The 27,261-nt window shown below is 46.7% G+C and overlaps 1 protein-coding gene across 3 annotated transcripts; it reads left to right on the top strand.

Moving 5' to 3' along the window:
* The first annotated feature begins 365 nt into the window (after positions 1-365).
* LOC111835021 (F-BAR and double SH3 domains protein 1-like) lies at positions 366-27,071 on the top strand. Of its 3 annotated transcripts, XM_072717321.1 has the most exons (20): positions 366-645; positions 1,163-1,260; positions 5,056-5,101; positions 12,399-12,466; positions 12,666-12,810; positions 14,474-14,610; positions 14,759-14,822; positions 17,086-17,214; positions 18,306-18,428; positions 22,248-22,343; positions 23,226-23,345; positions 23,426-23,533; positions 23,922-24,083; positions 24,546-24,671; positions 24,766-24,849; positions 25,053-25,230; positions 25,727-25,941; positions 26,072-26,222; positions 26,337-26,389; positions 26,566-27,071. In XM_072717321.1, exons 1-20 carry the CDS (start codon positions 625-627, stop codon positions 26,614-26,616), a joined length of 2,175 nt encoding a protein of 724 aa, XP_072573422.1. In that variant the 5' UTR covers positions 366-624; the 3' UTR covers positions 26,617-27,071. The 3 variants fall into 3 exon arrangements, with proteins under 3 accessions (XP_072573422.1, XP_072573423.1, XP_072573424.1); XM_072717322.1 differs by lacking the exon at positions 1,163-1,260 and having other exon boundaries at positions 367-645; XM_072717323.1 differs by lacking the exons at positions 12,399-12,466; positions 12,666-12,810 and having other exon boundaries at positions 367-645.
* The last annotated feature ends 190 nt before the right edge of the window (positions 27,072-27,261 follow it).

The raw sequence follows: 27,261 nt of genomic DNA, 5'->3' as shown, positions 1-27,261 counted from the left end.
GCCACTGTATATGAAAATGAATTGTTACTTATTTTTTTGTAAACTATTTAATAAACAATTTCAACAGTAACTCCCCTGCCTCTGGACTTTTAGTTTTGTTAAGCGTTTTCACAGCGACACCGGAATACATCAAAAATGGGCCTAGGTGAAAAATTAACATAAAGTCTGTACTGAATAAGCGGTAAGAAGATGGATGCATGTAATGTATAAATAAAACATAACTTAAAGAATTTTGGTAAGGTTTCCGATTATTAGAAATTAAAGTTTTACTCCATGAGCAGAATATAAACTGTCTATATGTGCTATACTGCTCAATCGCTGTAATGTAGATTTACGGGCATTACAGCCGCGCACAGGGGTCAGTCCGAGTGAACAGGAGACCTCCGCGGACCTCACTAGGGGACGCTGTCAGACCGCATGCGGAGCGGCGCAGGTGAAACCGCAGCTCCTCCTACGACAGCGGCCGGCTGGAGCTTGATGCTCCTCAGCGCGGAACCGAGAAGTCAGCTCGCTTCTCGGGAAGTGCTTCGAAACACCATGCAATAAGGAAAGAAGGAGGAGGAAAGCAGGGAATAAAACGCAAAGTACCCGAAGGAGGACAGGACGGCAAAAAAAAAGCGGAAAATGCAGCCCCCGCCCCGAAAGGTAATGATCTTTAGGACAGTGCTGCACCAAGAAGCTGCCGAAGGTCTGTGTGTCCGGCAGCCCTTCGTCGTCCGCCTTCTGCATGTCAAGATGCCGATTGATTTTTTAATGTTTAATTCGACCGGGTCAAACTCATTGCATTTAAAAACTGTTGTCTTATACATAGTTTGACTAAATATGACAAGTTATGGACCCACACTACTTACAAGCTGCGCTTTATTCCCACTTTTAGGTACTATATTATGATGCGTGGGTAGTAGCCTAAGTGTGATACGTGAGATATTCGGTCTTTTTTGGTTCTCTCGTTTAATCTTCGTATTGCGAAACACTAGGCAGTTTAATTCACCGAAACACCAGAGGTCTCTTAAAATATTATTTATAAATGTTTAGAACATATAACATTTCAAATGACGCTAATATTTGGTTTGTAATATTCGTCTTGCATAGGACTTTCTTTATTTGGCATTTAAGTGTGACATGTGAGTCCGTTCAGTTTGGCTGTGCCGCTCGTTGGCAGGTGAAGCAGACCCAGGAAGTGAAGCTGGCCTTCTCTGAGCAGGTGGTCTGTCTGCAGGGCAAGCAGCAGCTGGGTGCCGAGCTGCTGGAGGACATCAGGTGTGTGACATGGCCAGGCGTTTGGGCTGCTGAGGTCCAGATCGCATGCTTTAAGGCAGCATTACTCAACCCCATCTTTGTGGGCCCCCCTAGATGGTCCACGTTTTTGCGGAGATGGGAGGGAGCAAAAACATGGACTGTCGGGGGGGGTTCCCAAGGACCGGTCTGAGAAACGCTGCTTTAAGGGGGTAAACGCCCCACGCCGCCATTCTAGATGTCCCTTCATGGCTTCCGTCAGGCCTGAGGTCCAAGCTGTGGTTTTCCCACAACACACTGTGGGTTGCCATGCTACTGTTAAGCGGTAGTCCCCTCAATAGTTGGTTGATTTTGCTGCCCATCAGCTCCAAACGCCACAGATGGAGCCGTCCCAGTTCAGGGCCTGGAGATCCAGGCCCACGTTACCCTATCGATGCTGGGAAGCACTTGCCTGGGATAATGGACACCCTTTATTCCACTTAAAGCTGGGAATACCCCTTAATGGATATAAAATAAAGGGAATCCTCTGTTAAGCACCTCTGGAGATCAGCTTGGAGATCGGCATACCGGCTTGATGTGAGTCCGTTAGCGATTAGCCCCTTCGTCATGGCGCCCTCCCTCTCCTTGGAGACTAATGCGCTGGAGTCGAAGAAATGACGATCTGAATGCGAATCGCTGTGCTGGGTTTTACGTGCCATGCATCTTCTCAGCAGAATGTGAGGCCGTCGTATGAAGGTTTGACAAACTACATAAGTTTGCCAAGACAACTGGCCCCAACTGCCTCTCCCAAAGTCTCTCTCTGAAATCCCACAAGCACCCTTCAATAAAGGCTCCTCCTTTAATCCTGACTGGAGACGTGGTCTCTGTGGTCTGCAAGGGTGAGAAACAGCCTGGCCCTGCTAAGGAGGGCAGGCCTCTGGCCAGTGTGTGGCTGATTTGCAGGCCTGCCTTGCGGAGCTTCCTTTCTTCCTCTATAATGACAATATAATAATCTTTATTTATATAATATGAAATGCGGCTTAAAGTGCTTCACATGGGATTAAAATAAGAACCAAAGATAGAGAAGCCGAATAAAATATGCAGCTAATGTGCAGGTCAAGGAAAGTTTGGAAGGAAGGAATTAATGTAATATCAAAGTCAAATTAAAGTAAAAATTGTAAAAAAAAAAAAGCCATATTATGGATATATCAGCAAAACAGGGAAAGAGAAATGAATAACAGGTAGTAGAAGAAAATAGAGCTTAGATCGGGCCCAAAAAATTAAACCCGACCCTACCCGAGCCCGTGCACCTTGTGTCCGAGCCCGACCCGGTCCGACACATTAACTGTAATTATGAGCCCGAGCCCGATTTAAACCCGACTATTTTTTAATACGTGAGCCGTTGTAACAGACGTTCTCAACTACAATTCTAAGTTGTTTGAACTACAGAAATTAGTTTAGATTTATCTTAATGAAAAATGCAACAAGGACGAAGCATGTAAACTGCATTGTTTGTTTATTCAGAATGGATTTTTGAGACACGTTTAGAAGAAAAGCACGTTTTCACTTATCCAGTTCGCTTGCTGCTGGAACCAGTTTGTGTGCTCGGCATCGAACTTTAAGTAAAGGGTTAAGAAAAAGGTTAAATCCTTCCGTAAGCAGCCAACGAGGTATGTGTTAAGTTTTAGTTAAGTTTGTTGTATTTAGCCATGTAAATGTAAATGCTAACTGAGGTTCGTGTTAACTGTATATGAATTCTCTAAGCTGTCTTTATTGTTATTTATGTTTATATTTCATTTGAATTTCAATGTTTGTTAGCTAATATTGTAAGTAAATGTGCTTGATTTTGTGTTTCCGTATCTGTATTTAGTTCTCACGTCTGCCATGATGGTGATAATAACGAAGCCACTGTCTTTCGAATAAACCGTCGGCTCAGTTAAATGCAAAGGACTCTTGTGCTCGTGTCTTACGGGAGGGAGCTACATTTATAATTATGGCATAGCTCTCCACCCAATTAGGCTAATTAAGTAATGATTTAAAAAAAAAAAAAAACACACGCTTGATCATGGCCCGGCCCGGCCCGGCCCGGCCCGGCCCGGCCCGGCCCGGCCCGGCCCGAAGATAGTGGCAGGAAATATCGGCCCGACCCGGCCCACGGGTCGGGTCGGGTCGGGTCTGGGCTCGGGCTCGGGCTCGGGCTCGGGCAGAGAATCTAAACTCTAGAAGAAAAGAGGAAAGTAAAAAAAAGAAAATAACGAAAAATATAATAAAACACTATGAACAGGTTAAAAGGCCAGTCAAAAAAAGATGGCTTTTGTCATTGAACATGTTAAGCTGTCAGCTTCTCTGATGTCTCCTGGCAGTGAGTTCCACAGTTTTGCAGTGTAATGCTTAAAAGCTGCCTTAGCACTGTGTTTGTTTGAAATACACAGAAGTCTAGCATTGGTAGATGGCGGAGTTCTGGTGGGAGTTCTGGTGGGAGTTCAAAAGGTAAGAAGGTCAGTAATGTATGAAGGTGCTGGTCCATTTAGCGCTTTATTAGCAAGTAAAAGAATCTTAAATTAAAATCAGTTCTAAAAGATACGGCTACCCAGTGGTGGGAATACAAGATTGGTGTAATATGATCCGTATCTCTTAGTTCTTCTTAATATTCTGGCAGCAGCATACTTGTAACTTATAAGTAGTTGTTTTCGGCAAACCAATGAAAAGGGAATTGCAATAGTCAAGGTGACTAGCAATAAAAGCATGTAACAATTTTTCAGCATCATTAGGTGATTAAAAAAGTCCAATCTTTGCCAAGTTCTTCAGATGGTAACATAATATATTGAATGTGGATTTTAAAACTTAGCATTACACCAAGTTTTCTAACCTCAGATTTTGCCTGTGATATCACACAGTCAAGCCTTGACTTTATCTTTTAGTACCTGGGGACCCAACCCATTAGAATTGCTTTTGTTTTTTCTTCATTAAGTTCATTAAGCTCCCAGGAGGCTTGACGGGCTGTAGGTTTTCAAGGTTTAAGTGCCCGGATGGGCAGAGGCCCAACGGTCGATAAGTAACCATCTATGTAAACAGCAGTAGGTTGGAGGGGAGATGTGGGGGGGCTGTGGAGACAGCTAATGCTGCATTCCAGCTCAGAAATTGTGAGTCCCTAGTCTGAAATTGGAATGCCCCCTGAAGTCAGAATTCCTACTCGTGAAGTTGGAAGAATCTACGCAACTGTGAGCCAAGAATTCATGATGGCTGCGCCTTTATCATCACAGGTTAAAGCTGTAGTTTTATACTGTCTATTGGCACTTATGTCTTATTTGTGGCTAATTAAATTAGTTGTACATACAGTACTGTCCAACCGCTAACTGTGGATGTGTTGCTACTGTGTTTTTTTTGTGCAAAATACCGCGTAATGTGTTACCAACTGATATTGCTAACAATTGCAAACAATTAACTGGGGCCTGATTCAGAAAGCAGGATTTCTTGCTTAGCCAGATAACATTTCAGATTTAAGGTAGTCTAGGATTACAAGCTGCGCTTCATTCCCACTTTTAAAGAGGTACTATATTATGTAAGTGAACAAAGATAAAGGTAATTTAAACTTGGGTACCTTAAGTCAGATAAGTTATCCAGCTAAGCAAGAAGTCTTGGTCTTTGAAACATGTTCCTGGTGTCGCTAAATGGCTTGCTACTTGCTGTACAGAAAAGGGGTTAACTTGGGTGTGATGTCATTCCCAGTTCCGAGTTTCAACCTTGGAACCCAGCATAACTCTGCTCAGACTTATGGCAGGGGGTGGTGTTAGACATGCACCCTCATTTGCTCTGAACTCGCTCCTTACGCCCCCACAGGTCCTTCAGCAAGCAGAGGGCTGCTGTTGAGAAGGAGTACGGCCAGGTGAGAGTTCCCTTTGTTTTGGTTGGATTTTGGGTGTGTGTGTGTGTGTGGCAGGGGGGGGGGGTTCACCTGATCCTGCTCAAAGCTGATTGGTGGAGGAATTCTGAGGCATTGGTTTCTTATGTTCTCTCTGATTGGGAGAAGCAGGCAGGGTGGGTGGGGCTGTGGTCACATGTTGCAGCTATTCAGCCCTGATAGGTTTGTCATAGACAGCAGACAAGGGTGGCGCCTAAGATTTTGCTGATGCCATTGGCTTGCTTGATTTTTCATTGTGGGTGCTCTGAAATTTAGGATTTCCCTTAAATGTGCTGGTCACTGCAGTTAATTTTCTGCCGCAACACCCCCGACACACGTACAGAGACATGCACCCAAAAGCAGTACCCACTCTGCGACTGTTACCGTGACATTTAGTGTTATACACAAGGCAAGATATGAAATTATAGTAATTGCACATTAAAAATGAAAAAATCTAAAAAAAACCCCAGAAATTTGCGGGTACTGAGGAGATGCTTTGGCTGTCACTGGGGTAGCTACTGCTCCCCCAAGCCCCTCTCTGGTATCACTCCTTGCAGCAGGTCTTTGTTCGTGTATCACTCCTGGAGGTGTGTGGTTTCAGCAAAAATCATGCCACATGATTGGTTGCCCTTGAACTGTGGAATGTGTGTGTGTGTGTGTGTGTGTGTGGGTATTTTTCCCTCTCAGAAAGTATTATTGATCATAGTCCCAAAAATATCCTGCCCTCTGCATTAGGGTGTTTATTGATTGTCCTTCTGAGGCTTGTGCTGGTCAAGGGCCCCTCCCTGGTATCCCACTGATGTGGCTGTTCTGTCGTGGCTGGGCTCGAACCGGCGACCTTCCCATCACAGGCGCAGAGGTTTGGCTCACTGAGTCGCACACTGCCCCCCAAAGGTGAGACAGACCTCAGGCCGGCCTTGGCCTCGTGACGGAAGGGATGTCAGCATCAGCACATTGAGTCACGCGGCGGCCCAGGGCTAACGCTGTTAACTGTTAACCGTAAACGCTGTTAACTGTTAACACTGTTAACGCTGCCATGACCTTGAACGGATGGCCAGCTGGACAGTGCAGCTTTGTGTACATTGACACGGTAACGTGTGTACACGCTCCCTGCTGTAGTTAGTCGGTAACAGTTATGGGACGTGAGTGGTACAGCCCAAAGTAGACGGTCACCCAGATAACCTATGGATGTGACATGATCATTTCTTCTGACTTTGATATTGGCAAATTGTGTAAACATACATGATTATTTACACAAGAATGAATACCACTAATATTTCAGCTAGCTGAACTGCTCTGTGTCGCAGCTGCAGCTCCGGGCTGATTCATTCATGTGAAAACGGCCGAACCGCAGCGTGCGTGACACAGTGCCAGACTGCCCGTGATACTGAATGTTCATACTTTCAGTGCCAATGTGCCAGGCAACTGGGTACTTTGACGTCAGGCCTTGGGTAGCGCTGTAACTCACCGTGCACTACGTACTTACAGTATGCGAGGCAGCGCTATATTTTATTAATGAAAACGTTTCCAAAAATTGAAAATTGGATACAAAAATAATTAGTGGATATAAAAAGTGTACATACCCCTGTTAAAATGCCAGGTTTTTGTGATGTAAAAAACCACGATAAATCATTTAAAAACTTTTCCCACCTTTAATGTGACCTATAACCTGTACAATTCAATTTAAAAACAAATCTGTTAGGGGAAAAAATATTAAAATAATAAAAAACGCACAATAAGCTGGCTGCATAAGTGTGCACACCCGTAAGTTAAACTAATACTTTGTTGAAGCACCTTTTGATTTAATTCAGTCTTTTTGGGGACACAGCTGCCATCAACTAAAGTGACTTTGATTAACCCCAAATAAAGTTCAGCTGTTCTAGTAGGATTTTCCAGACCTTTACTCAGTTGCATCCCACAGCAAAAGCCATGGTTCATAGAGAGCTTACAAAACATCAAAGGGATCTCATTGTTGAAAGGTATCAGTCGGAAGAAGGGTACAAAAAACATTTCCACGGCTTTAGATACACCATAGAGCCATTTTTGGTATCATTCTGATCATAGAGGGTGAAGAAAGTGTTTGTATACAATCTTTGGTCCGATTACTTTCTGATTTCCTGCTACTTTTTCCCTGGCCCATGAACGATCGAGGTACACTTGCCACTGAGGGCAACCTCTGTGTTGTAATGATTTTTGTGTGTTTTGAGAAAAGGAAGTCAGGGAAGAAACAGGTGACTTTGTGTTGCGTCCAGACACAGTCTGATCTGAATTTATCACATCAAACATATTACTTTGTTCTACTTGTTGATGTTAATATCTAACTTACAGCCAGTATGTTGTTACTTTACCTTTTTTGCTAACAGGTCCTAACCATTGTATATGTGTATGTATTGGCAGTGTATTGCCTGTTAACTGCGGAATAAATGACTCTCTATACCACCATGCCAAGTGTTTAATATTTAACAGAGCCTGAATCCATTTAATCTATTTTTTTCCCCCAAATATCTTTACTGGAAAAAAAAATGCAATACTATACTTCCACTTACAAAAATACCATTTACTTTTTTCCTTTTTCTAAATAAATATATTTATAAAAAATATATAAAAAAAAAAGGAAAACCACCCTGATATGAATGAAGGAGAAAATAATCAATTTAAATTGCAGAGCACAGTATAATAAACAATGAACAACCCCCCGCCCCTGTCCCCACTCGGCTCACCACAACCACACTACATAGGTATAACCGTAACAGACATGTATTCAGTCAGGTAGTACCTCTAAATTAGTGAAATAGTAAATAAAGGGTTGCCACTTATGGAAAAATTTGACTGTACATCATCTCAATGTGTATTTAATTTTTTCAAGTTTTAAGAAAAACATGGTGTCTTTAAGCCACCTGGAGATAGGAGGATATTTAGCAGACTTCCAATGTATCAATAATAAACGTCTTGCTAATAGGGACGTGAAAGCTATAATATCCTTTTGAGTAGAGTTAAGTGCAAGTGAGCGATCAGGAATCCCAAATATAGCAATCAGAGGGCAAGGTTGGAGAATTACCCCGAGAACAGATGACATAGTAGTAAAATAACCCGCCCAGAAATCCTCCAGCTCAGGGCAAAGAAAAAACATATGGCTAAGGTGACAAGGAGAGCCATGGCATTTATTACATTTGTCTTCCACTTCCGGAGACAGTTCAGGAAGTTGAGACTTAGAGAAATGTGCCCTGTATCCATCCATCCATCCATTTTCTCCCGCTTATCCGAGGTCGGGTCGCGGGGGCAGCAGTCTCAGCAGGGAAACCCAGACTTCCCTCTCCCCGGCCACTTCCTCCAGCTCCTCTGGGGGAATCCCGAGGCGTTCCCAGGCCAGCCGAGAGACATAGTCCCTCCAGCGTGTCCTGGGTCTTCCCCGGGGCCTCCTCCCAGTGGGACATGCCCGGAACACCTCACCAGGGAGGCGCCCAGGAGGCATCCTAATCAGATGCCCGAGCCACCTCATCTGACTCCTCTCAATGCGGAGGAGCAGCGGCTCTACTCTGAGTCCCTCCCGAATGACCGAGCTCCTCACCCTATCTCTAAGGGAGAGCCCAGCCACCCTGCGGAGGAAACTCATTTCGGCCGCTTGCACTCGCGATCTCGTTCTTTCGGTCACTACCCACAGCTCGTGACCATAGGTGAGGGTAGGAACGTAGATCGACTAGTAAATCGAGAGCTTCGCCTTTTGGCTCAGCTCCTTCTTCACCATGACAGACCGATGCAGCGCCCGCATCACTGCGGACGCCGCACCGATCCGCCTGTCGACCTCCCGCTCCATCGTCCCCCCACTCATGAACAAGACCCCGAGATACTTAAACTCCTCCACTTGGGGAAGGATCCCATCCCCGACCCGGAGAGAGCATTCTACCCTTTTCCGGCTGAGGACCATGGTCTCGGATTTGGAGGTGCTGATTCTCATCCCAGCCGCTTCACACTCGGCTGTGAACTGTCCCAGCGAGAGCCGAAGGTCACGGTCTGATGAGGCCAACAGGACCACATCATCTGCAAAAAGCAGAGACCTAATCCTGAGGTCACCAAACCGGACACCCTCAACGCCCTGGCTGCGCCTAGAAATTCTGTCCATAAAAGTTATGAACAGAATCGGTGACAAAGGACAGCCCTGACGGAGTCCAACCCTCACCGGAAACAAGTCCGACTTATTGCCGCTCATGCGGACCAGACTCTGGCACCGGTCATACAGGGACCGAACAGCCCTTAAAAGGAAGCCCGGCACCCCATACTCCCGGAGCACCCCCCACAGGACTGCCCGAGGGACACGGTCGAATGCCTTCTCCAAGTCCACAAAACACATGTAGACTGGTTGGGCAAACTCCCATGAACCCTCCAGAACCCTGCGGAGAGTATAGAGCTGGTCCACTGTTCCACGGCCGGGGCGAAAACCACACTGCTCCTCCTGAATCCGAGGTTCGACAATCCGGCGGACCCTCCTCTCCAGAACCCCCGAATAGACCTTACCAGGGAGGCTGAGGAGTGTGATCCCCCTATAGTTGGAGCACACCCTCTGGTCCCCTTTCTTGAAGAGGGGGACCACCACCCCGGTCTGCCAGTCCAGAGGCACTGCCCCCGATGTCCACGCGATGCTGCAGATGCGTGTCAACCAAGACTGCCCTACAGCATCCAGAGCCTTCAGGAACTCTGGGCGGATCTCATCCACCCCCGGGGCTTGGCCACCGAGGAGCTTTTTAACCACCTCAGCGACCTCCGCCCCCGAGATAGGGGAGTCCACACCCAAGTCCCCATACTCTGCTTCCACATCGGAAGGCGTGTCGGTGGGATTGAGGAGGTCTTCGAAGTATTCCTTCCACCGACCCAAAACGTCCCGGGTTGAGGTCAGCAGCACCCCATCCCCACCATAAACAGTGTTGATGTTGCACCGCTTTCCCACCCGGAGCCGCCGGATGGTGGACCAGAATCGCCTCGAAGCCGTCCGGAAGTCGTTTTCCATGGCCTCACCAAACTCCTCCCAAACCCGAGTTTTTGCCTCAGCGACCGCCGAAGCCGCATCCCGCTTAGCCTGCCGGTACCCGTCAGCTGCCTCTGGAGTCCCACAGGCTAAATAGGCCCGATAGGACTCCTTCTTCAGCTTGACGGCATCCCTCACCACTGGTGTCCACCAGCGGGTTCGCGGATTGCCGCCGCGACAGGCACCGACTACCTTACGGCCACAGCTCCGGTCAGCCGCCTCCACAATGGAGGCACGGAACATGGCCCATTCGGACTCAATGTCCCCCGCCTCCCCCGGGACATGGGAAAAGTTCTGCCGGAGGTAGGAGTTGAAACTCCTCCTGACAGGGGATTCAGCCAGACGTTCCCAGCAGACCCTCACTATACGCTTGGGCCTGCCAGGCCTGGCCGGCTTCCTCCCCCACCAGCCTCCCTGTATATGACCTTAAATTTAATAAGTCCAAGGCGAGCAGAAGATGTGGTAGATCGCACCCTCTCTATGGCCTTGGTAGATCGCACCCTCTCTATGGCCTTGGTAGATCGCACCCTCTCTATGGCCTTGGTAGATCGCACCCTCTCTATGGCCTTGGTAGATCGCACCCTCTCTATGGCCTTGGTATATCGCACCCTCTCTATGGCCTTGGTAGATCGCACCCTCTCTATGGCCTTGGTAGATCGCACCCTCTCTATGGCCTTGGTAGATCGCACCCTCTCTATGGCCTTGGTAGATCGCACCCTCTCTATGGCCTTGGTATATCGCACCCTCTCTATGGCCTTGGTAGATCGCACCCTCTCTATGGCCTTGGTAGATCGCACCCTCTCTATGGCCTTGGTAGATCGCACCCTCTCTATGGCCTTGGTAGATCGCACCCTCTCTATGGCCTTGGTAGATCGCACCCTCTCTATGGCCTGTTCCCAGGACTCCTCATGTATTTGTGTTCCCAGTTCCCCTTCCCATGTACGCTTAAGTTTAACATTTGAGTGGTTGCTAAAAGACAGGATAATATCATACAACTTTGAGACATTTAATCTATTTTTTAATTTATATTTATTATATTTTAAAGTTGGAAGGAGGTACTTGTAGTATTATGCTGTCATCATTATATCAGTGGCATAAAATGGCCTTAAAATGACAATACTATCATTTACTGCAATTTTTTGTGGGACAATATATCGTTCAACTAAAGTAGTTATCCTGACAGGCCTAGTCACACCACCCCTCCCCCATTTTTCCTCTGTCACCCACCAAATTACGCATGAGCCAGGGATAGCTGGCCAATCAGCTTCAGTCCTTTGAGGGCCACGCCCATGGAATCACCACCTTGCCCTCCGTTTGGGGGGTCTTGAGTGATATGGTGGATGTCTCGGTTCAGCCAAGGTCACCCCGCCGACTTGCACGGGTCGGGGTCGTGTTGGGTTCTGTGTGTGCTGTGCTGCTCCGTCGAGGTCACAGATAGACTGGCTCAGTTCCCTGTTGTAATTGTCATTGTTTACTGGGTGTGAATGAATAAGAGTAGGGGAATTTTGCATGGTGAGTCTGATTGTGAAAAGGGTATTTTTGCAAACATTGAAGGGTTGATACAAAGTTCAGTCACAGTTATTTCTGTTTGCAAAGTGTTTTGTTTTTTTTGGAACCTTTTTTTGAACAATTTCTGACCTAATTCCTGATTCATCATAGTGGTGAGGGAGTTCTTGTTTTTGCAGTATCTCTCCTGCTTTGTGTTTTAAGTGCAACCGATGGAAATTTCGCCAGATGAACAGCACTGTCCACCTGCATACAATAGTACTATCAGCAGTATTAGTAGCAGTACTAATACCTTTTGCAGCAGTACTACTAGCAGTACTAGAACTTTTAGGGCCTGAAAGATGCAGGGGCAGGAGGAGAGAGGGGCACACACACCCCCCCCCCCCCCCATGAGTTTGCACACTGAGCTAATGGCTCTGTGCCTCCTCTTCCCGTTTCCTGTCTGCCTTTCATTCCTCTGAGGAATGTAGCAAGTACTTTATAAAGCTGGTGGGGGGCGCTCCAAGTCTCCAGGTTCCGGAATCGCGAGGACAAAGGCCATGCTGTCCATCGGCTGCTTACAGACCTGAGCAGAGAGTGTGGTGTGCGGTGGGGTGTGTGCGTGTGCGTGTGTGTGCGTGTGCGTGTGTGCAAGAAACAGGAAGTGGGAGGTGGGGCTTCCGCTGAGACCTTGGGGTTGTGGTCAAGTGTTGTAACAGCCACAGGCATAAATGTCTTGCTCCTGCCCCTCTCTCCTCCTGCCCCTGCATCTTTCAGGCCCTCCAGCGGTTGGCCATGCAGTATCTGAAGAAAGACAAAATAAAAGGAGACTCTGCAAGCTCTTGGTAAACAGTGCTGTTCAGAAGTCATATCAAGTATCACCATTAATGTAGTATTAGCATAAATAATTCATATTAAATAATGAGCTAAATACATGTGTATGTTCTGACATTCTTACTCCAGCGGGAGTAATTTCTCGTTGAGGGTGTAGGTTCTACCCCTCAGCCCTCCCCATTCACCACCCCTCACTCTGCCCCCGCACAGTGGTGTGTTTGCAGTGTGGCGCTCTCTGGTGGAGGCGACAGCACGTTGCGGGGCAGCTCGTATTAGCACCGCGGAGGGATACCGCTCGCTGACAGCTGAGGTGATGAAGACGCTTCGGGTTTCCCAGGATCAGCGGGCCAAGCGGGTCAGTACTGGAGGAGGCCGCTTCTGTCTGCCGGCGCCCACACCTCCTCACCTGTGCTCCAGGCCCATCTGTGGGGTCCAATGTGGCCGAATGGCCCCTCCTCCAGCCGCACCGCCTGACAGTAATCAGGGGCAGCCTGACTGCCTGCATCTATAAACAGCAGAAGGATGCTGGTCTGGGACCCAACGGGGCGTCTTAGCAGAACTGCTGCAAGTAGATTATCCATCTGAAAAGTGAAATGGTATTACATGCTGCCTAAAAGTAAAACTGCAAATACTCTGGTGTACATGTACTGTTACTTTTGCTAAATCTGGTATTACTGATAATAGTACTGCTGATAGTGCTGTTAAAAATATTTATACTGCTACTAAAAGTTCTAGTACTGCTAGTAGTACTGCTGCAAAAGGTATTAGTACTGCTATTAATACTGCTGATAGTACTATTGTTAAAAGTACTTATGCTGCTACTAGCAGTACTAGTATTGATAGTAGCACTGCTAGTAGTACAGTTGATAGTCCTGCTGTTTAAAGTACTAATACTGCTACTACAAGTACTAGTATTGATAGTAGCACTGCTAGTAGTACAGTTGATAGTCCTGCTGTTTAAAGTACTAATACTGCTACTACAAGTACTAGTACTGCTAGTAATAGTGCTGCAAAAGGTACTAGTACTGCTACTAATACTGCTGATTGTACTGTTGATTAAAGTACTTATACTGCTACTAGTACAACTCCCTGATCCGTCCTTCGGTTACTGCTCGCAACCTTGGGGTTACCATGGACAATCGTCTGTCCTTTTCCTCACATATCGTCAACGTTTCCTGCTCTTGTCGGTTTCTCCTGTTTAATATCAGAAGGATACGTCCATTTCTTTCCACACAGGCTACCCAGATACTCGTTCAGTCCCTCGTCATCTCCCGCCTTGACTACTACAACTCGCTTCTAGCGGGTTTACCACTGAGCGTCATTCGTCCCCTCCAACTGATTCAGAATGCAGCTGCTCGGCTTGTTTTCAACCTTCCCAAGTTCTCCCACACCACTCCTTTGCTGCGCTCCCTACACTGGCTTCCTGTGGCTGCCCGCATCAGATTCAAAACACTGATGCTCGCATACAAAGCCAAAAATGATCTGGCTCCATCCTACCTAAAAGACCTCATCACACCCCGCACTGCACCACGATCTCTCCGATCCTCCAGCACTGCTCGACTGGTCCCACCACCCCTCAAGGCACAAGGAAGACACACCTCTCGGCTCTTCTCTGTTCTGGCACCAAGTTGGTGGAATGAACTCCCCCTAGATGTCCGAACAGCTGAGTCACTGAATGTCTTCAAAAGACGACTTAAAACACACCTTTTCCAGAAATACCTGAATTAGCACTTCTGGCATTATACTCAGTTTTTTCCTTTTATAAAAAAAAAAAACGCACTTTCCCAACAGAGTATTAGATCGATGGTATTCATAGCCTTGGTTTTATTGAGCTAGTATCGGGAAAAATTCATTGTAGAGTCTTAAAGCACTTATGTAAGTCGCTCTGGCTAAGGGCGTCTGCCAAATGCTGTAAATGTAAATGTAAATGTACTACTAGTACTGCCACTAGTAACGCAGTCTCACTACTTTGACAGTTATGTTCAGACCCAGTATATAACCAGCTCCCCTCCCCCCAGGGCCTGGAGCAGCTACAACGGGTCCAGGCTGAGCTTGTGGAGGCAGTGCGTGAGCTGAATAAGACCCAGAAGCGTTACTGGCAGATGGGCCGCATCACCGATGTGGCCAGGGGCAAAGCAGCCGACGCCCAGGCCAGGTGAGGCGGTCCGGGGACCTGTGTGCTGTCTGTAACCTGGTAACCTTAGTAAATGAAGTTACAGTGGAATATCCTAACCTTGTGCTGTCATATACCTGCATTTCGGGTCGAGTCTCGTACCCGCTGACCTCAGCGATGTGTCTTTCAGAACCAAGAAGAGTGATCACGGGATCTTCCCCTTCAGGACTGGAGTACAGAAGATGAGTGCAAAGGTAAATCACTTCTGTATTGCTTAGGGCTGGACAATAATTCGATATCAATATATATCGCGATATAATTTTTTTCAATAACAGTGATACGATTTTTAAACACATTTCCGATATTTCGATATACATATATACTGTATCATATAATATACAGTATATGAATAATTTAGTAAATTTTAGTTTAAATGGAAATATATTATTGTTAATAAGCTGAGTCTGAGAGTTTTATTTATTTGATAGTTTATTTCACATTTCTTGTTTGTAAAGGCTAAATACAAATAAAAAGTGAACCTTATTTTTTTTGTACTGTTTTTATTTAAAAAAAAAATTATATAATTTTAATAGGAGGAGCCTGGAGGTATTATAGACTTTGCAAATTCAGTTTGCAGACATCCATTGTGTGTGTCCTCGGCAGTTTTTTCCTGAGGCTTTTTAATATTGTCCATATCGATATCGGAATTATATCATATCGACCAAAATTAAGAAATATATCGTGATATAATTTTTTGCCATATCGTCCAGTCCTAGTATTGCTCTATATTATGTACGGTATATACATTTTTAGTTATTTTAACTTTTTAGTTTATTGTAAGATTTTTTAAACTGTTGACTTATTCTTAATTCTGTTTTTGATTTGATTTGCACAGTCTAAGGGTCGTTCAGGGTACATTTCACTACATGTTGTACTGTATAACCATATGTGTATCTTGTATCAAAGGGGGTGACACCTGGCCAGTCTAACTGTTCCCCATTTGGCTACCCGCTGAGCCCATTAACTGCACTCTACATCAAAAGCAGTTCCACCGAAAATAACTAGTTTCCTAGCAAAGGACCTGCAGGTCGCCAGGTTCAAATCTCAGTACAGAACCTGCGGCTTTGGTTGATATATTTGATGTTCTTTTGATGAAGAATCTTTAATATGTTTGTTAAAACCTCTACATTCTGCATGGTAGCACTATGTGGGAGCTTTTTCTAGCCAACGGACTTTGAAAATTAGTTTGGCAGTTGAATGAGCAGGTTATAATCAGGAAATCACCCATTATCTACAGAGGTACTACTCCTGTCTGAAATACCCGATAGCTATATAAAGTGTGTCTTTCTAGTTGAAACATAGGTCTAATTGTGATATAATCAGTTCCCTGGAAACCAAAAGCATCTGAGGTAATCACAGTGGTGATTCAGCCGTGTTCCAAGGTGACTGTAAGTTCCACCCTGTGTAATTACTGCCCCTCTGCACTTAGCAGGATGCTAGCATACAAAATTCCCCAGGGTTGGCAGAAGTACTGCTCTGTCGCCGTCCCTGTGGCGAGCTTTACTCCTTATCAGCTGTATTTTTTTTTTTTTTGAGGGAAAAAGATCAGATACTGCAATCACCACACTTGGAGGGCAATAGGAATGACTAACTCAGACAGACCCAACATTAGCATCTGTGAAAAAGCCTCAAAAAAAGTCTCAAGCTGCTCAAACTCTTATCTTTTGCTTTCTGTGATTCCGCCGGGTCTTTGGCTGGGTACACAACAAGCTGACCGCAGAAAAAGTAGCAATCAACCAAGGCCGACAAACGATTGGCTCCCATCAGCTCCCATCTTCCACAAACAGCAGCTTGCAGTCTTTCTCAGCCTAGTTTCATCAATCTGGCTTCAGCTCTTTCTAATAGGTCCTGGCAGGTAAACATTTAAAATTGGCCTAGATTAGATTTAATAAGTCAGAATGTTTTATTTTGATACAAAATAGATACAAAAAAATTTCATGTCACGGTTTTTGAGATTTGGATTTTGGGTCCTCCTGACCTGATGAGGATGGGCCTCACTTTCAATTCCATGGTGGTTGATTGTTGGATTTTGGTATGAACCTCCTCAAAAAACTTTGTTTTTCAAGTTTTATTTTGGTACCTAGTTTAGTGAGGTTTTTGTAGGCTTCTGTGAGAAGATTGAGTGTGAAATTGACCAATTCCTTTGATCGAACCACTGAGAAAAAATCTATGGATTTCAATGGACATTTTCAGTGCAGTTTTTGAAAGAAATAACAAGGGATAGGTTGGCAAAAAGAGTGAGAAAGTATCCTTTATTTTCATGAAAACATAGAAAAACATTTATATGTGACATTTCTGGACAGTGAAATGGGAAGTAGTATCTGAAGTGCTTTGGGCCCGTTTTTGCACTTTCCGCTGGTCCCCACCCATGAATTTAGCTTGGCTGCAGATGTGCTCCTCTAGCTCTGGTGCTCAGTCCTCTTTCTCTCTTCCCCTCATGTTTGTCCCGCGGGGAAGCTCCAGGCACGCCTGACCGACTGCCACTGCCGCCTGACTGAGGTGCGCAACGAGAACCTCCTGGCCCTGGCGGGTGTCTGCGCGCACCAGCGGCACTACGACTCCGTGGAGCTCCCCGCCATCATGAGGGTACGTGGGCCCTGTCCTTACCTGTCGTTTCTTGTCCTGCCCGTGACGGGGAGGGCCCCTCTGTGCATGTCAGCAAAGTTAGCGTTGAGTTTGCAAATTTCCGCTCTATACACAAGGAGGAGGGGGCGGAAGAGTTCGAAACGGTAAGCGGGTAGCATCATTTCTGCCAGAAACTGATCATCTGCTTTTAGAGAGCAGCGCCCACACATGTCGCCAAGATGTCCGCCACTTCCCTCCGTCTCTACTGCTGAAAAGAAGAAGAGCGGCACACTGACGACGAGGCCCGGGCGGCTCAGTTTTGCTGAGCCGAACAGGCAGTTAGCAGGATCTGGGCATTGGAGGGCAGCAGAAAGTGCTGAGTCGGGGTGGAGAGTGATGCCTGGGGCAGTGTCACATCTTGAATTTATGATGAGTCACCGTGAGGCTGCTGGGGGAAGCTCCGCTTCCTGCTTGCTTGCGGTTTCTTGAACATTCATATTGACCTTGAAGTGCAAACTCGAGAAAAACTCCGAATGGCCCGACACTTTAACTTGCATTTTGGTTTTTCAGGGCTCCTCAGAATGAACCGCTGATTATTAAAAAACACGCTAAAAAAAGCAAGCTGAAGCGGTGGCCCTGGAGGCTTATCGCCGGCGTTATTTCCCCTCACCGAAACCTGCCTACCGCACTCTGATGTGGTAGTTTGTGTTGCTTTGTTGTACTTGAGAAATGACTAAAGGCTCCTTCTGAGGATGTAGCAGCTTTTAGAGTTTGGCTAATTTCCTGACCTGTGAACAATATGCATCCTGACGCTGAGCCAAATGGTAACAAATGGGGTATGCAGGAACTTAAAAAAAATCTCATTATCATTTCATGTGGTGCTGGGCCCTTGAGCAAGACCCTTAAACCCCCCCCCCCCCAAAATGCCCCAGGGGTGCTGGATGGACGGCTGACCCTGTGCTTAGACCCCAAGCGTCACTCTCACCTCTATACGTGTGTGTGTGCGTGTCTTAAAAACTAGAGCATGATGGGATATGTGATAACTGACACACACTAATGTTCCTGTACTTGTCCAAATGGCAACTACTTTCCTTTACTCCCCGTCCCTGTAGGAGATGGACGCTGACTTGTTTGACCAGCTTCGAGAGCAGTTCACCCTGCTGTGCAGCACGGAGATCGACGCCTGTCACTTGACACAGAGCGAGTTTGCCAGGATTCAGAAGGATGCGAGCCAGGTGTGTTCTGGCCTCTTTTTTTGTCTGCCTTAACATCTTCCGGGTGCTGTGGTCCACAAGGTGACATGCTGACCTGTAGCAATTTATCCAAAATGGTGACATGATCAGAGGCAGTTGCAATTTGTGGAAGGAGAAGTGGGGGGGGGGCTGCTAGGGTGGAGATAGCAGCAGTGTTTACCCCCTCAAAGCACTCAAACCAAGCCCCCGCTCAGCCACAGCCAGTCACTACGCTAAATATGAAATACGCATTAGGAGATGCTGAAGCAGCATGTTCTACTAAACAGCCAGCTAACTACCATCTACTTCACTCTACTCGCTAGTTATCTAATTAGTTATGAATACATCTGAGGGGGACGGAATCTGTATACATATCTACATATGTATGAGTGACAATTTCTTTAAGATAACTGGTGAAGCAGAACTTCACCAAAAAAAAAAAAATAGAAAAGGAACGTAGCTTGCATATTATAAAATATCTTGTTAATGCCAGCTCCCCCGGTTACGATGGGGTTACATTCCGATAATCCTAAAATTCATAGCTAAGTTAACAATCATCACAGCCTACCTTAAACATGCTTGGAACGCTTACGTTAGCTTACAGTTGAGCAAAGTCATTAACACAAAGTCTATTTTATAATAAAGTGTTTAATATCTCATGTAAGAAAGTGAAAAATGTTAACCCATCGTAAAGTTGAAATATCGTAACACGGACCATCGTAACCTGGGGAGAATCTGTATTGTGCAAAACTACAGTGCCGTAGGGTTGCTAAATCGAACGTCGAATTCTCAGATCAGATGAGCCAAAACATGACTACCCTCACGTGAAGAGAATAATTTTGACTATCTCATAAAACCGGACTGTGTCAAAGTCTGGGATATAGATGGTAAGTGAGAATTTGGTGCTCATGGTTGACATGTTGAAAACGGTAGAAATGGTAAAGATCTGACTAACAAGGGCTTGTTGGCAGTTTGTGGTTTGTACCTCTTCAGATTACTCTCAGTGGACGCTCACCCCACATGCCTTGCTGTTTCAGAGATGCTCTGATCCAGCCGCCTCTCCATATCAATTTGGCCCTTATCAAAGTCACTCCGGTTTTAATCCTTGCCCATTTCTTCCACATTCAACATGTGAACTATGAGTGTGCCATTTTTACGAGATAGTTAACATTACCTGCATCGTGTGCATGATGTTTTCGCTCATTGGTGTATACTTCAGTGTATTTCTCTGCACCTTCTATCTAGTAGTTGATTGGATAATTATGGAATATGACAAATTTTTTAAACGCACGTAGTGAAGTAGTACCACATCTTATCTTTCCAGTGATGCACTCTCCAAATATGACTGACACATATTTAACCATTCAGAAAGCGAGTTTGACCATCAGGCGAGATAAACAGTTTTTTTTGCCGGTTTTCCTTGTTGATTTATGAACAAGGAATTGGTATGTTTAGTGAAAAATAAAATACTATGTCCTATTTTGAACCAATATAGGACATGATTTCTCCCATATTTTTGGGCTGCGTGATTAATCCCCCCAGGATATTTTATCGTCGTGGACCCAAGGAGGTGGGTTGTGGCCTTCCTTCTTTCTTCAGATGGAAAGTGGCAGCTCTGGTGCTGAGTGATAGTTTGATGAACAAAGGCGTGCATCTCCCGTCAGCCAAACGCAACGACACAGGGAGGAAAAACCGTGAGATTCTGAAAATTGATTGATTGATTGATGCGATTGAACTCTATGGAAGAAAATAGCTGGCATTTAGGAGATACGACGGTATCGAAAGCTGTGACAACAGAGGAAACTATAGGGAGTTTACAGTTGTGCTTTCCCGCTACAGCGATGTTTCGGCTTTTACTACTGTGTTTGTGTTGCACTTGTAATGTAAAGAAAAATAAATTCACAAGGTTAATAGTTACACAGCTGAAGTAGGCTAAATTGGGCTACATTCGATTTGAAATTAATAAGCAATGGAAAATGTTTAGGACTACAGCGTAATGAATATTGTAATATTTAGTATAATATTTTGTCCGTTTAGAGCAGGTTTCTTAAAGTCTGGACCGTGCTCCTGATGTGGACCAAACCACAACTTAATCCGGATCCAGCCAGTAATGCATCATACGAATCAAAATGGTTAAAAAGACTTAATGTGGTTTGAAGTACAAAAATACAGTGTAGAACCACCAAACCTTGCATACACATAACTCGTCATTAGCCCCATTCACAAAGTTTTTATTTTACAGTTATTTTTAAAAGTATACAGTTTTTAATTTTACAGTGCTGATTATATTATGTTTAGTCTCTTAAGTGTTCAAAATGTCTTCCGTCAGCATTGATACATTCCTGAATCCTGCTCCTGACATCGACACACTTTAACACAGAAATCCCTGTTAGCATCCAGAAATGCTCCTTCGGTCCTTTCACTGTGTGGGACTTCCTCTCAAAAACCTTCTCCTTTACTTCGCTCCCCAAAAAAATCCAAGGAGTGTCTTCAAAAAGTCCATGAGTGTCAGGTCGAGTGAACGTGGTGGCTGATCCAGCGCTATAAAAACTGTATACCTAATTTTGGCCCACGCTGTATTCTGTTGTCTGTATTGAAAGTTATCGTTAATTCATTGAAGTTCAAGAAATGCTGTATTGTTATTGAAAATTGATCGGGACGTCAGACTTGGAACAAAAAATCTGATTAAAAAGCTTGAGAACCACTGGTCTATAGTTTGCTTTACAAAAAAAATTAATCAGCAGCTGCCTCTAATATACTGTATACAGGTATCTCTATATCCCTTCTACGTATGACTGTATGCTGCCTGTATTGTACCTGTATTATTGTGCTATTCATCATTGTGCACAATCCACTGTATTTATCACCGGTTTCGCGTTGATGTCCCTCTGTTGGGTATCTTGTGTCTTGTATTTATTCTTTGTCTGCTATTTTATATTCTTCCTATTTGTTAATTGTCTGTTGTCATGCTATTGTGCCGTGCCAGCACAAATTTCCACTGGCTTTGGCTGTGTGGCAATAAAGATTCTGATTCTGATACTGATGCTGAGTGGTGTCCCAGAGACAACCCTGTCCCCTGTACCATCCAGCCCCAAGATGGTGTAAATGCAGAATGCTTTGTCTGGTGCTGTCTGGACATCTCCCTCCGCAGAAACCGCTCTCAGTGAAGGTAGTGAAAGCAGATTAAGTATTCCAGTGTAATTCTAGATGAGTGGGTGGAAGTGCATCACATTCTGAGTGTGTTTGCGGTTTGCTGGCCGTAATGCTTTACACCTCAAGTGCTGTTCATACCCAACTGAGCTTTATGTGCTGTTTTTTTTGTGGAGGTAATAATAATAAATAATAATAAAATGTATTAATCCCCGTGGGGAAATTCTTTTTACGCCTCCCTCAACTTGCTCTACACATGTCGCCAAGCCACCACGTTCACTCGACCTGACACTCATGGACTTTTTGAAGACACTCCTTGGATTTTTTTGGGGAGCGAAGTAAAGGAGAAGGTTTTGCAACTTGCTCTTTGTAGAGTAAGTTGTCCGCGAAGGGCAGCCACCCGTAGCGGCGCCCAGGGAGCTGGGGGTTGAGGGTCCTGCTCAAGTTGCCTACTTAGGCTGGTGTCAGGTTATGTTAAATGTAAGTAAGACTATAGTGACTTGGCGGTTCTGTTATTCTGGTGGTGTGTTTTTGGCTTTTCCGCTTGAACCGAATGCTGCCCGCCTTCCCGTTTGCCGAGTAGGAGGAGCTGCCAGATCCCGCTGTCCTCACGCTGTGGCATTCCGTGACACCGTGGACACTTCCGTGAGGAGAATCCGCTTGTCTCACCAGGTGACCCGCGAGGAGGAGCTCCAGATCTTCCTGCGAGAGACCCCGACCTTCAGCCGCTCCTGGGAGGTCCACTTCCAGGCGGTGCCCGGCGACGAGGTAGCCCACTCCTCCGACGGCCCTGTCATCCTCTTGCTGACTTTTTTCCCCCACGCTGGCTGTTATGTTCCAGCTGTTATGCTGATTAGGAGATCAGCCAAATCAGCAGTCAAATAGTGCTGACTTATTTTGTAGAGAAAAACAAATGGAAGCAAAAAAAAATAATCTGAAATCATTTTCTGTTTGATGATGAATCAGCCCTTGACTGAAATCTTCTGGTTATAATTTGAGTTTCAGGTATTCCCACATTAGCAGTTTTATTATGTGAAAAAAATTCAGAACATTGTAATCTGTGACTTATGAGTCAAATCATCATACTTATTCAGTCAAGGTTTGTCAAGAAAAAAAACCAGGGACTGGGTAACGTGGTCTACACCAGGGTTGGGGCCATTCCGGAATGCATTGATCAATTCCAGTCCAAATCAGGAAATGGAACTGGAGTTGGAACTTAAATCTCCCTGAAATTCAAATTCAACTCCAATTCTGTTCCGCGTAGTTTTTTTCCCAATCCCAGCTCCAGTTCCATTTCCTGATTTGGACTGGAATTGATCAATGCATTCCGGAATGGCCCCAACCCTGGTCTACACTAAACAAGGGGTTCAGCTAAGTGGTTAGACCACAAAACAGCAGTGTCAGGCAGTTGAGTACTCTGAGTACTCTGTCACTGTGACTGTTTATACTCAACTGGTTGGTTGAAACAAAACCTTGTTCTAGATTTGTACTTTCTGGACCTGAACTCTCTGTAATGGATTACTTTTGTGAGTAACTTCCCCAACACTTGTCAAGTTGAGAACTCAGATAGCAGTTCTCGGGTGCTTCTGGGCAGATTTTTGCACATAGCAGGAGAACTGTGACGTGTGAGTGCCCCCTGTCCTTGTCCAGGTGAGTACCCTGCAGCACTTGAGCACCTCCCCAGGAGACGACAGCTGCTTGGACAAGGAGGCACAGAAATGGGCCACCAAGGCTGCGAAAGACTACAAGATCATAGCTCATGGGGGGAGGGTAAGTGTTGGCCTCCCCGGGAAAGAGACTGGGGGGAGGGAGAGGGGGGTCATAAAACTTGACTGGCCCGTGCGGTATAGGCCCTGCAGACCTTGGATAGGCGGCGGTCCCAACTGAAGGAGGACGAGGCAGAGGCTGGCGTGGAGCGGAAGATGGAGGAGGTGAAGGAGAGTGTGAGGAAAGCTCGGGTGAGTCCGGCCACATCCTTCTGGCTGTGAAACACGTCATGTGTGGAAATAGTGTTATCGTGCTGACTTTCAGCTGCCAGGGGTTCAGTGAGTGAACGTGCACATACATGGGGGTGGAGGGGCCCCAATCAAGATAAGCACACGCAGTCAGCCCACCCACACCGGCCTGGGGTTTCACTTTGACCTTTTCTTCAGGGTATTTTTCTTCAGACTTCAAGGAAAGCAGCTCATATCCATCCTCTATCTTGCTCTGTTCTCTCATTCCTAGAAAGTAATATGTATATTTTTGAAACATAACAGCTCCACTGCTGTGGCTCGTGGGAAGCGTGAGGTGTTTTTTCTCGGAGCCGTGGCCCTGGTGTCAGGTGTTCACCACCGCCCCCCACAGGTGAGCCGCGTCAAAGCGGAGGCCCGGCTGGCCCTGCTCGCTGAGGCGGGCGTGGACGTGGAGCCCGTGGTGAGGAGCACCATGAGCCAGGCCGAGGAGGAGCTGCAGATGGAGAGGAGGCTCAGCGAGGCCCGCAAGTCCAGTGGGGAGCCCGCCGCAGAGGTCTGTGTTTCCCATCATCCCGTGGGATAGGTCAAAGGTCATACGGGGGCAGCAGGGCATGGGGGAGATGCAGAAATTTCCTGTTTCCAAATAGGCACTTTTGTTGTACCCTAAGTGAATCCGTCCAGAAGGTGTCCAGGTGTGATTGGACAGAATGGAGTTTACTTAAACTTACTATTTCACATTAAGAGCATGTCCACGATAAAATGGGGGTGGCTTATTGTCTGCATGAAGCGCAAGCAGCTGAATGCTTAAGGGAGTGTGAATGACTCACGGAATAAGGCAAAGCGTATCTTGCTTCTGTTTTTGTCTTTTTAGATTGTTTTCCCCTGGTGGTGGAAACACAATCGCTTGCATCTAGTTTTGAAATCGTACTTCTGTCTGCATGTGTTCCTTATGTCATAAATATTTTTTGTAACCCAAGGCGCATCTTTGCGCCGCACGTTCCTCTTCCTGTTTTAGGAGGATGATTTTGAGTTCACAGACTTTGAGGATTTTGACGAGAACGGCGACGCCTTCTCGGACTGGGGGGCCGACACCACCCCCTGCAGCTTCCCCATTTCCTGCAGGGTACTTTACACGTACCAGGTGAGGGCCACTTCTTCAGCTACAGCGCCTCCTTCTTGACTTGAATGCAGAGAAATGTCCAGCTGCAGGTCTGTGGTGTGGTGAAACCTTGCAGGCCTCCCAGGCGGACGAGCTGTCGATCACAGAGGGGGAGGAGCTACAGGTCATTGAGGACGGTGACGTGGAGGACTGGCTGAAGGTTTGTAATAAGATCCCCCACAGAGAACCTACTTCCTTGGACTGCTCTTAAAATCTTGATGAGAATAAGGCATTTTCAGAAAAAATACCTTTGGGGAAAAACTGCTCTTAATTGTATATGTTTAGAGATTGTGCAATAAATCTTGGTGGTCTCAGGATGCCAGGAACCTTCTCATACCAGGATTTTTCTCCTCTCCTCCACAGGCACGCAACGCAGCTGGCCAAGAAGGTTACGTACCAGAAAGATACCTGCAGTGGCCAGCAGAGGGTTCTGTCTCGAGTCTGTTGCCGAAGAACCTTCAGCTGGACTCGTCCTTCAGCAGCTGTGAATCATCCCCTAGTCTCCCCTGGAGGCAGCAGGAGCAGTCCCTGCACTCTGGGGGTATGTTTCCCCTATCTCAAGGTCCCTCTAGTGGTGAAATCTATTAATTGCTACTCCCTTCCTGGTACACAACCAGGAGCATAAAACACAACGATGATAAACATGTTAAGAGGAGTGTGTGAATTTTTCCAGTGTTTTGCTGCTACTCAGCCCAGGCTACTACATGGAAGCAGCGAGAGGGATGCATTTAGCATTTAGCATTTAGCTGCTCTGCCTGTGAGTTGCTCTTGTTCACCACTCACAGGCTGTCTGCCTTGGTGTTACGATACTGAATTTCGGCGCTATTAGCTTCCTCACGGTGGCTCCCTTTTCAGTTATGCACCCAAAGGAAGGATTAGGCTGGAGTCCTGTGCCCCTTGGTCCTGTGTACGGATTGGACGGCTTGCCTCACGCGCATATCTCTGTTGTCGCCATGAGCAGGCGTCTGGCGCCAACCTTCTGTTTGTTGATTGGCCCAAGGAGGCGGGGCTGTAATGGCACAATCTGGCCCTCACAGGGATGGTGCGGGCACTGTACGACTACCACGGGCAGAGCGTGGAAGAGCTCTCCTTCCAGGAGGGGGCGCTCATCCGACTCCGGCGCTGTCGTCACGGCGATGTTGACGATGGTTTCTGGGAAGGGGAGCTGGAGGGCCGCGTGGGTGTCTTCCCGTCGCTGATGGTGGAGCTGCTCGGGGAGGGAGCGGAGGAGGAGGATGATGGCGAGGATGAGGTAAAAGCCTGCGGATGGTGCTGGGCGGAGCGAGGTGGAGGCCAGCTGTCGTTGGCGCGACGCCGCGCGTCGGTGGAAATGTTTCCCGTTTCTGTACTAAGAGCTGAGAAATGTCGTCCTCTTCACGCAGTGCTCAGCTGTTCCTACACTTCCCCTGTTCTCCCCTCCGGCCCCTGGGGAGTACACCGAGCGCTGCTCTGCCTCGGCGCCGGGGTCCTGGTCCGCTGACCCCGAGGCCCGCCTGGCTGCAGTGTACGACCTCCTGACGGTGAACCGAGGAGGTAAGGAGTCCCAGTCCCGTGAGTCAGGCGATGCCCCCATCTGAACAGATGGTGTGTTTTTTTTTTTTTTAATTGCCCCTGCCTCATTCCTTTCCTATTTTACCCCCCCACCAGGTGTCAGCAGTGCCCGCAGTTCCCCCGACCTGAACGCTAGGAGGATCAGGCCGGTGTGTATTTTGTTTACCCTCTATCTCCGCCGCCCCCTTAGCATTTGGGTGCCCCTCTCAGCAGCCGACCGTTCGCAGCTGTGTGCTGCGTCTGTGTGCCCGGCCCGGCCCGCTGGCGCCTTCTCACTGCGGCTCAGCTCACCCATGTGGAGTGAACCTTCTTTCACCTCCTCCAGGCCAGGGCACCCCCGCTGCCCCCTGTCCACAGGCAGTCCCCCGGACCCTGAACGCCATGGGGTCGCAATCCCCCAACTGGCCGAGGCTGGCTAGACTGCAGCAGCCCACAGCAGGCCCCCTCCGCTATTTCTGGACTGTTCCCGGATCTGTGCCGCTGAAGCTGAAGTCCCCTGTGGAGGGAATCTCTCCTCGGTCTCCCCTGTGGGTATGCCGGCTTGCTTCTGAGGGAGACCCTATCCCCACGACTCGTGGCGCAGCAGTATGCTGACTGGGTGGATCAGCTGAACACCAGCATTGGTCTGTCACCTGGCCACCAGTGCCAGAGAAGCCTGCCCTCAGGATCGTGTACCTCTTAGTGCTGTGTGTTTGAGGGTGAAGCATTTCCAGGTTAAAGCCATATTGAGTTATTAACATTTGTTTAATTTTTAAGTAATTTAAAGGGACGTCCATGTTTTTATTGTAAACTGTAAAATGTAAGATTATTAAAACTTATAACGTATCTAAATTTATGAGTGACTGATGTCATTTCAAGCAGCGATTAAGCTTGAACCTAGAGCCTATCCTGGGAAAACAGGTACAGCACTGCAGTCAGGATGGCAGTCCAACGCAGGGCATGTGCGCACACACGCATGTACACACGCAGGGCATGTGCGCACACACGCATGTACACACGCACGCATACACACATATACATA

Source organism: Paramormyrops kingsleyae, chromosome 10, assembly GCF_048594095.1.
Source record: "Paramormyrops kingsleyae isolate MSU_618 chromosome 10, PKINGS_0.4, whole genome shotgun sequence".
NCBI lineage: Eukaryota > Metazoa > Chordata > Actinopteri > Osteoglossiformes > Mormyridae > Paramormyrops > Paramormyrops kingsleyae.
Note: the sequence above shows the minus strand (reverse complement) of the source record. Positions and strands in the feature narration are given on the sequence as shown.

What these genes read in the sequence shown, in the direction of transcription:
- LOC111835021 (XM_072717321.1), top strand. Translation starts at nt 625, where the DNA reads ATGCAGCCCCCGCCCCGAAAG. An exon ending in AGGCGGTGCCCGGCGACGAG is followed by an intron (nt 22,344 to 23,225) that starts GTAGCCCACTCC and finishes GTCCTTGTCCAG; the next exon opens with GTGAGTACCCTGCAGCACTT. An exon ending in CCTGACGGTGAACCGAGGAG is followed by an intron (nt 26,223 to 26,336) that starts GTAAGGAGTCCC and finishes CCCCCCCACCAG; the next exon opens with GTGTCAGCAGTGCCCGCAGT.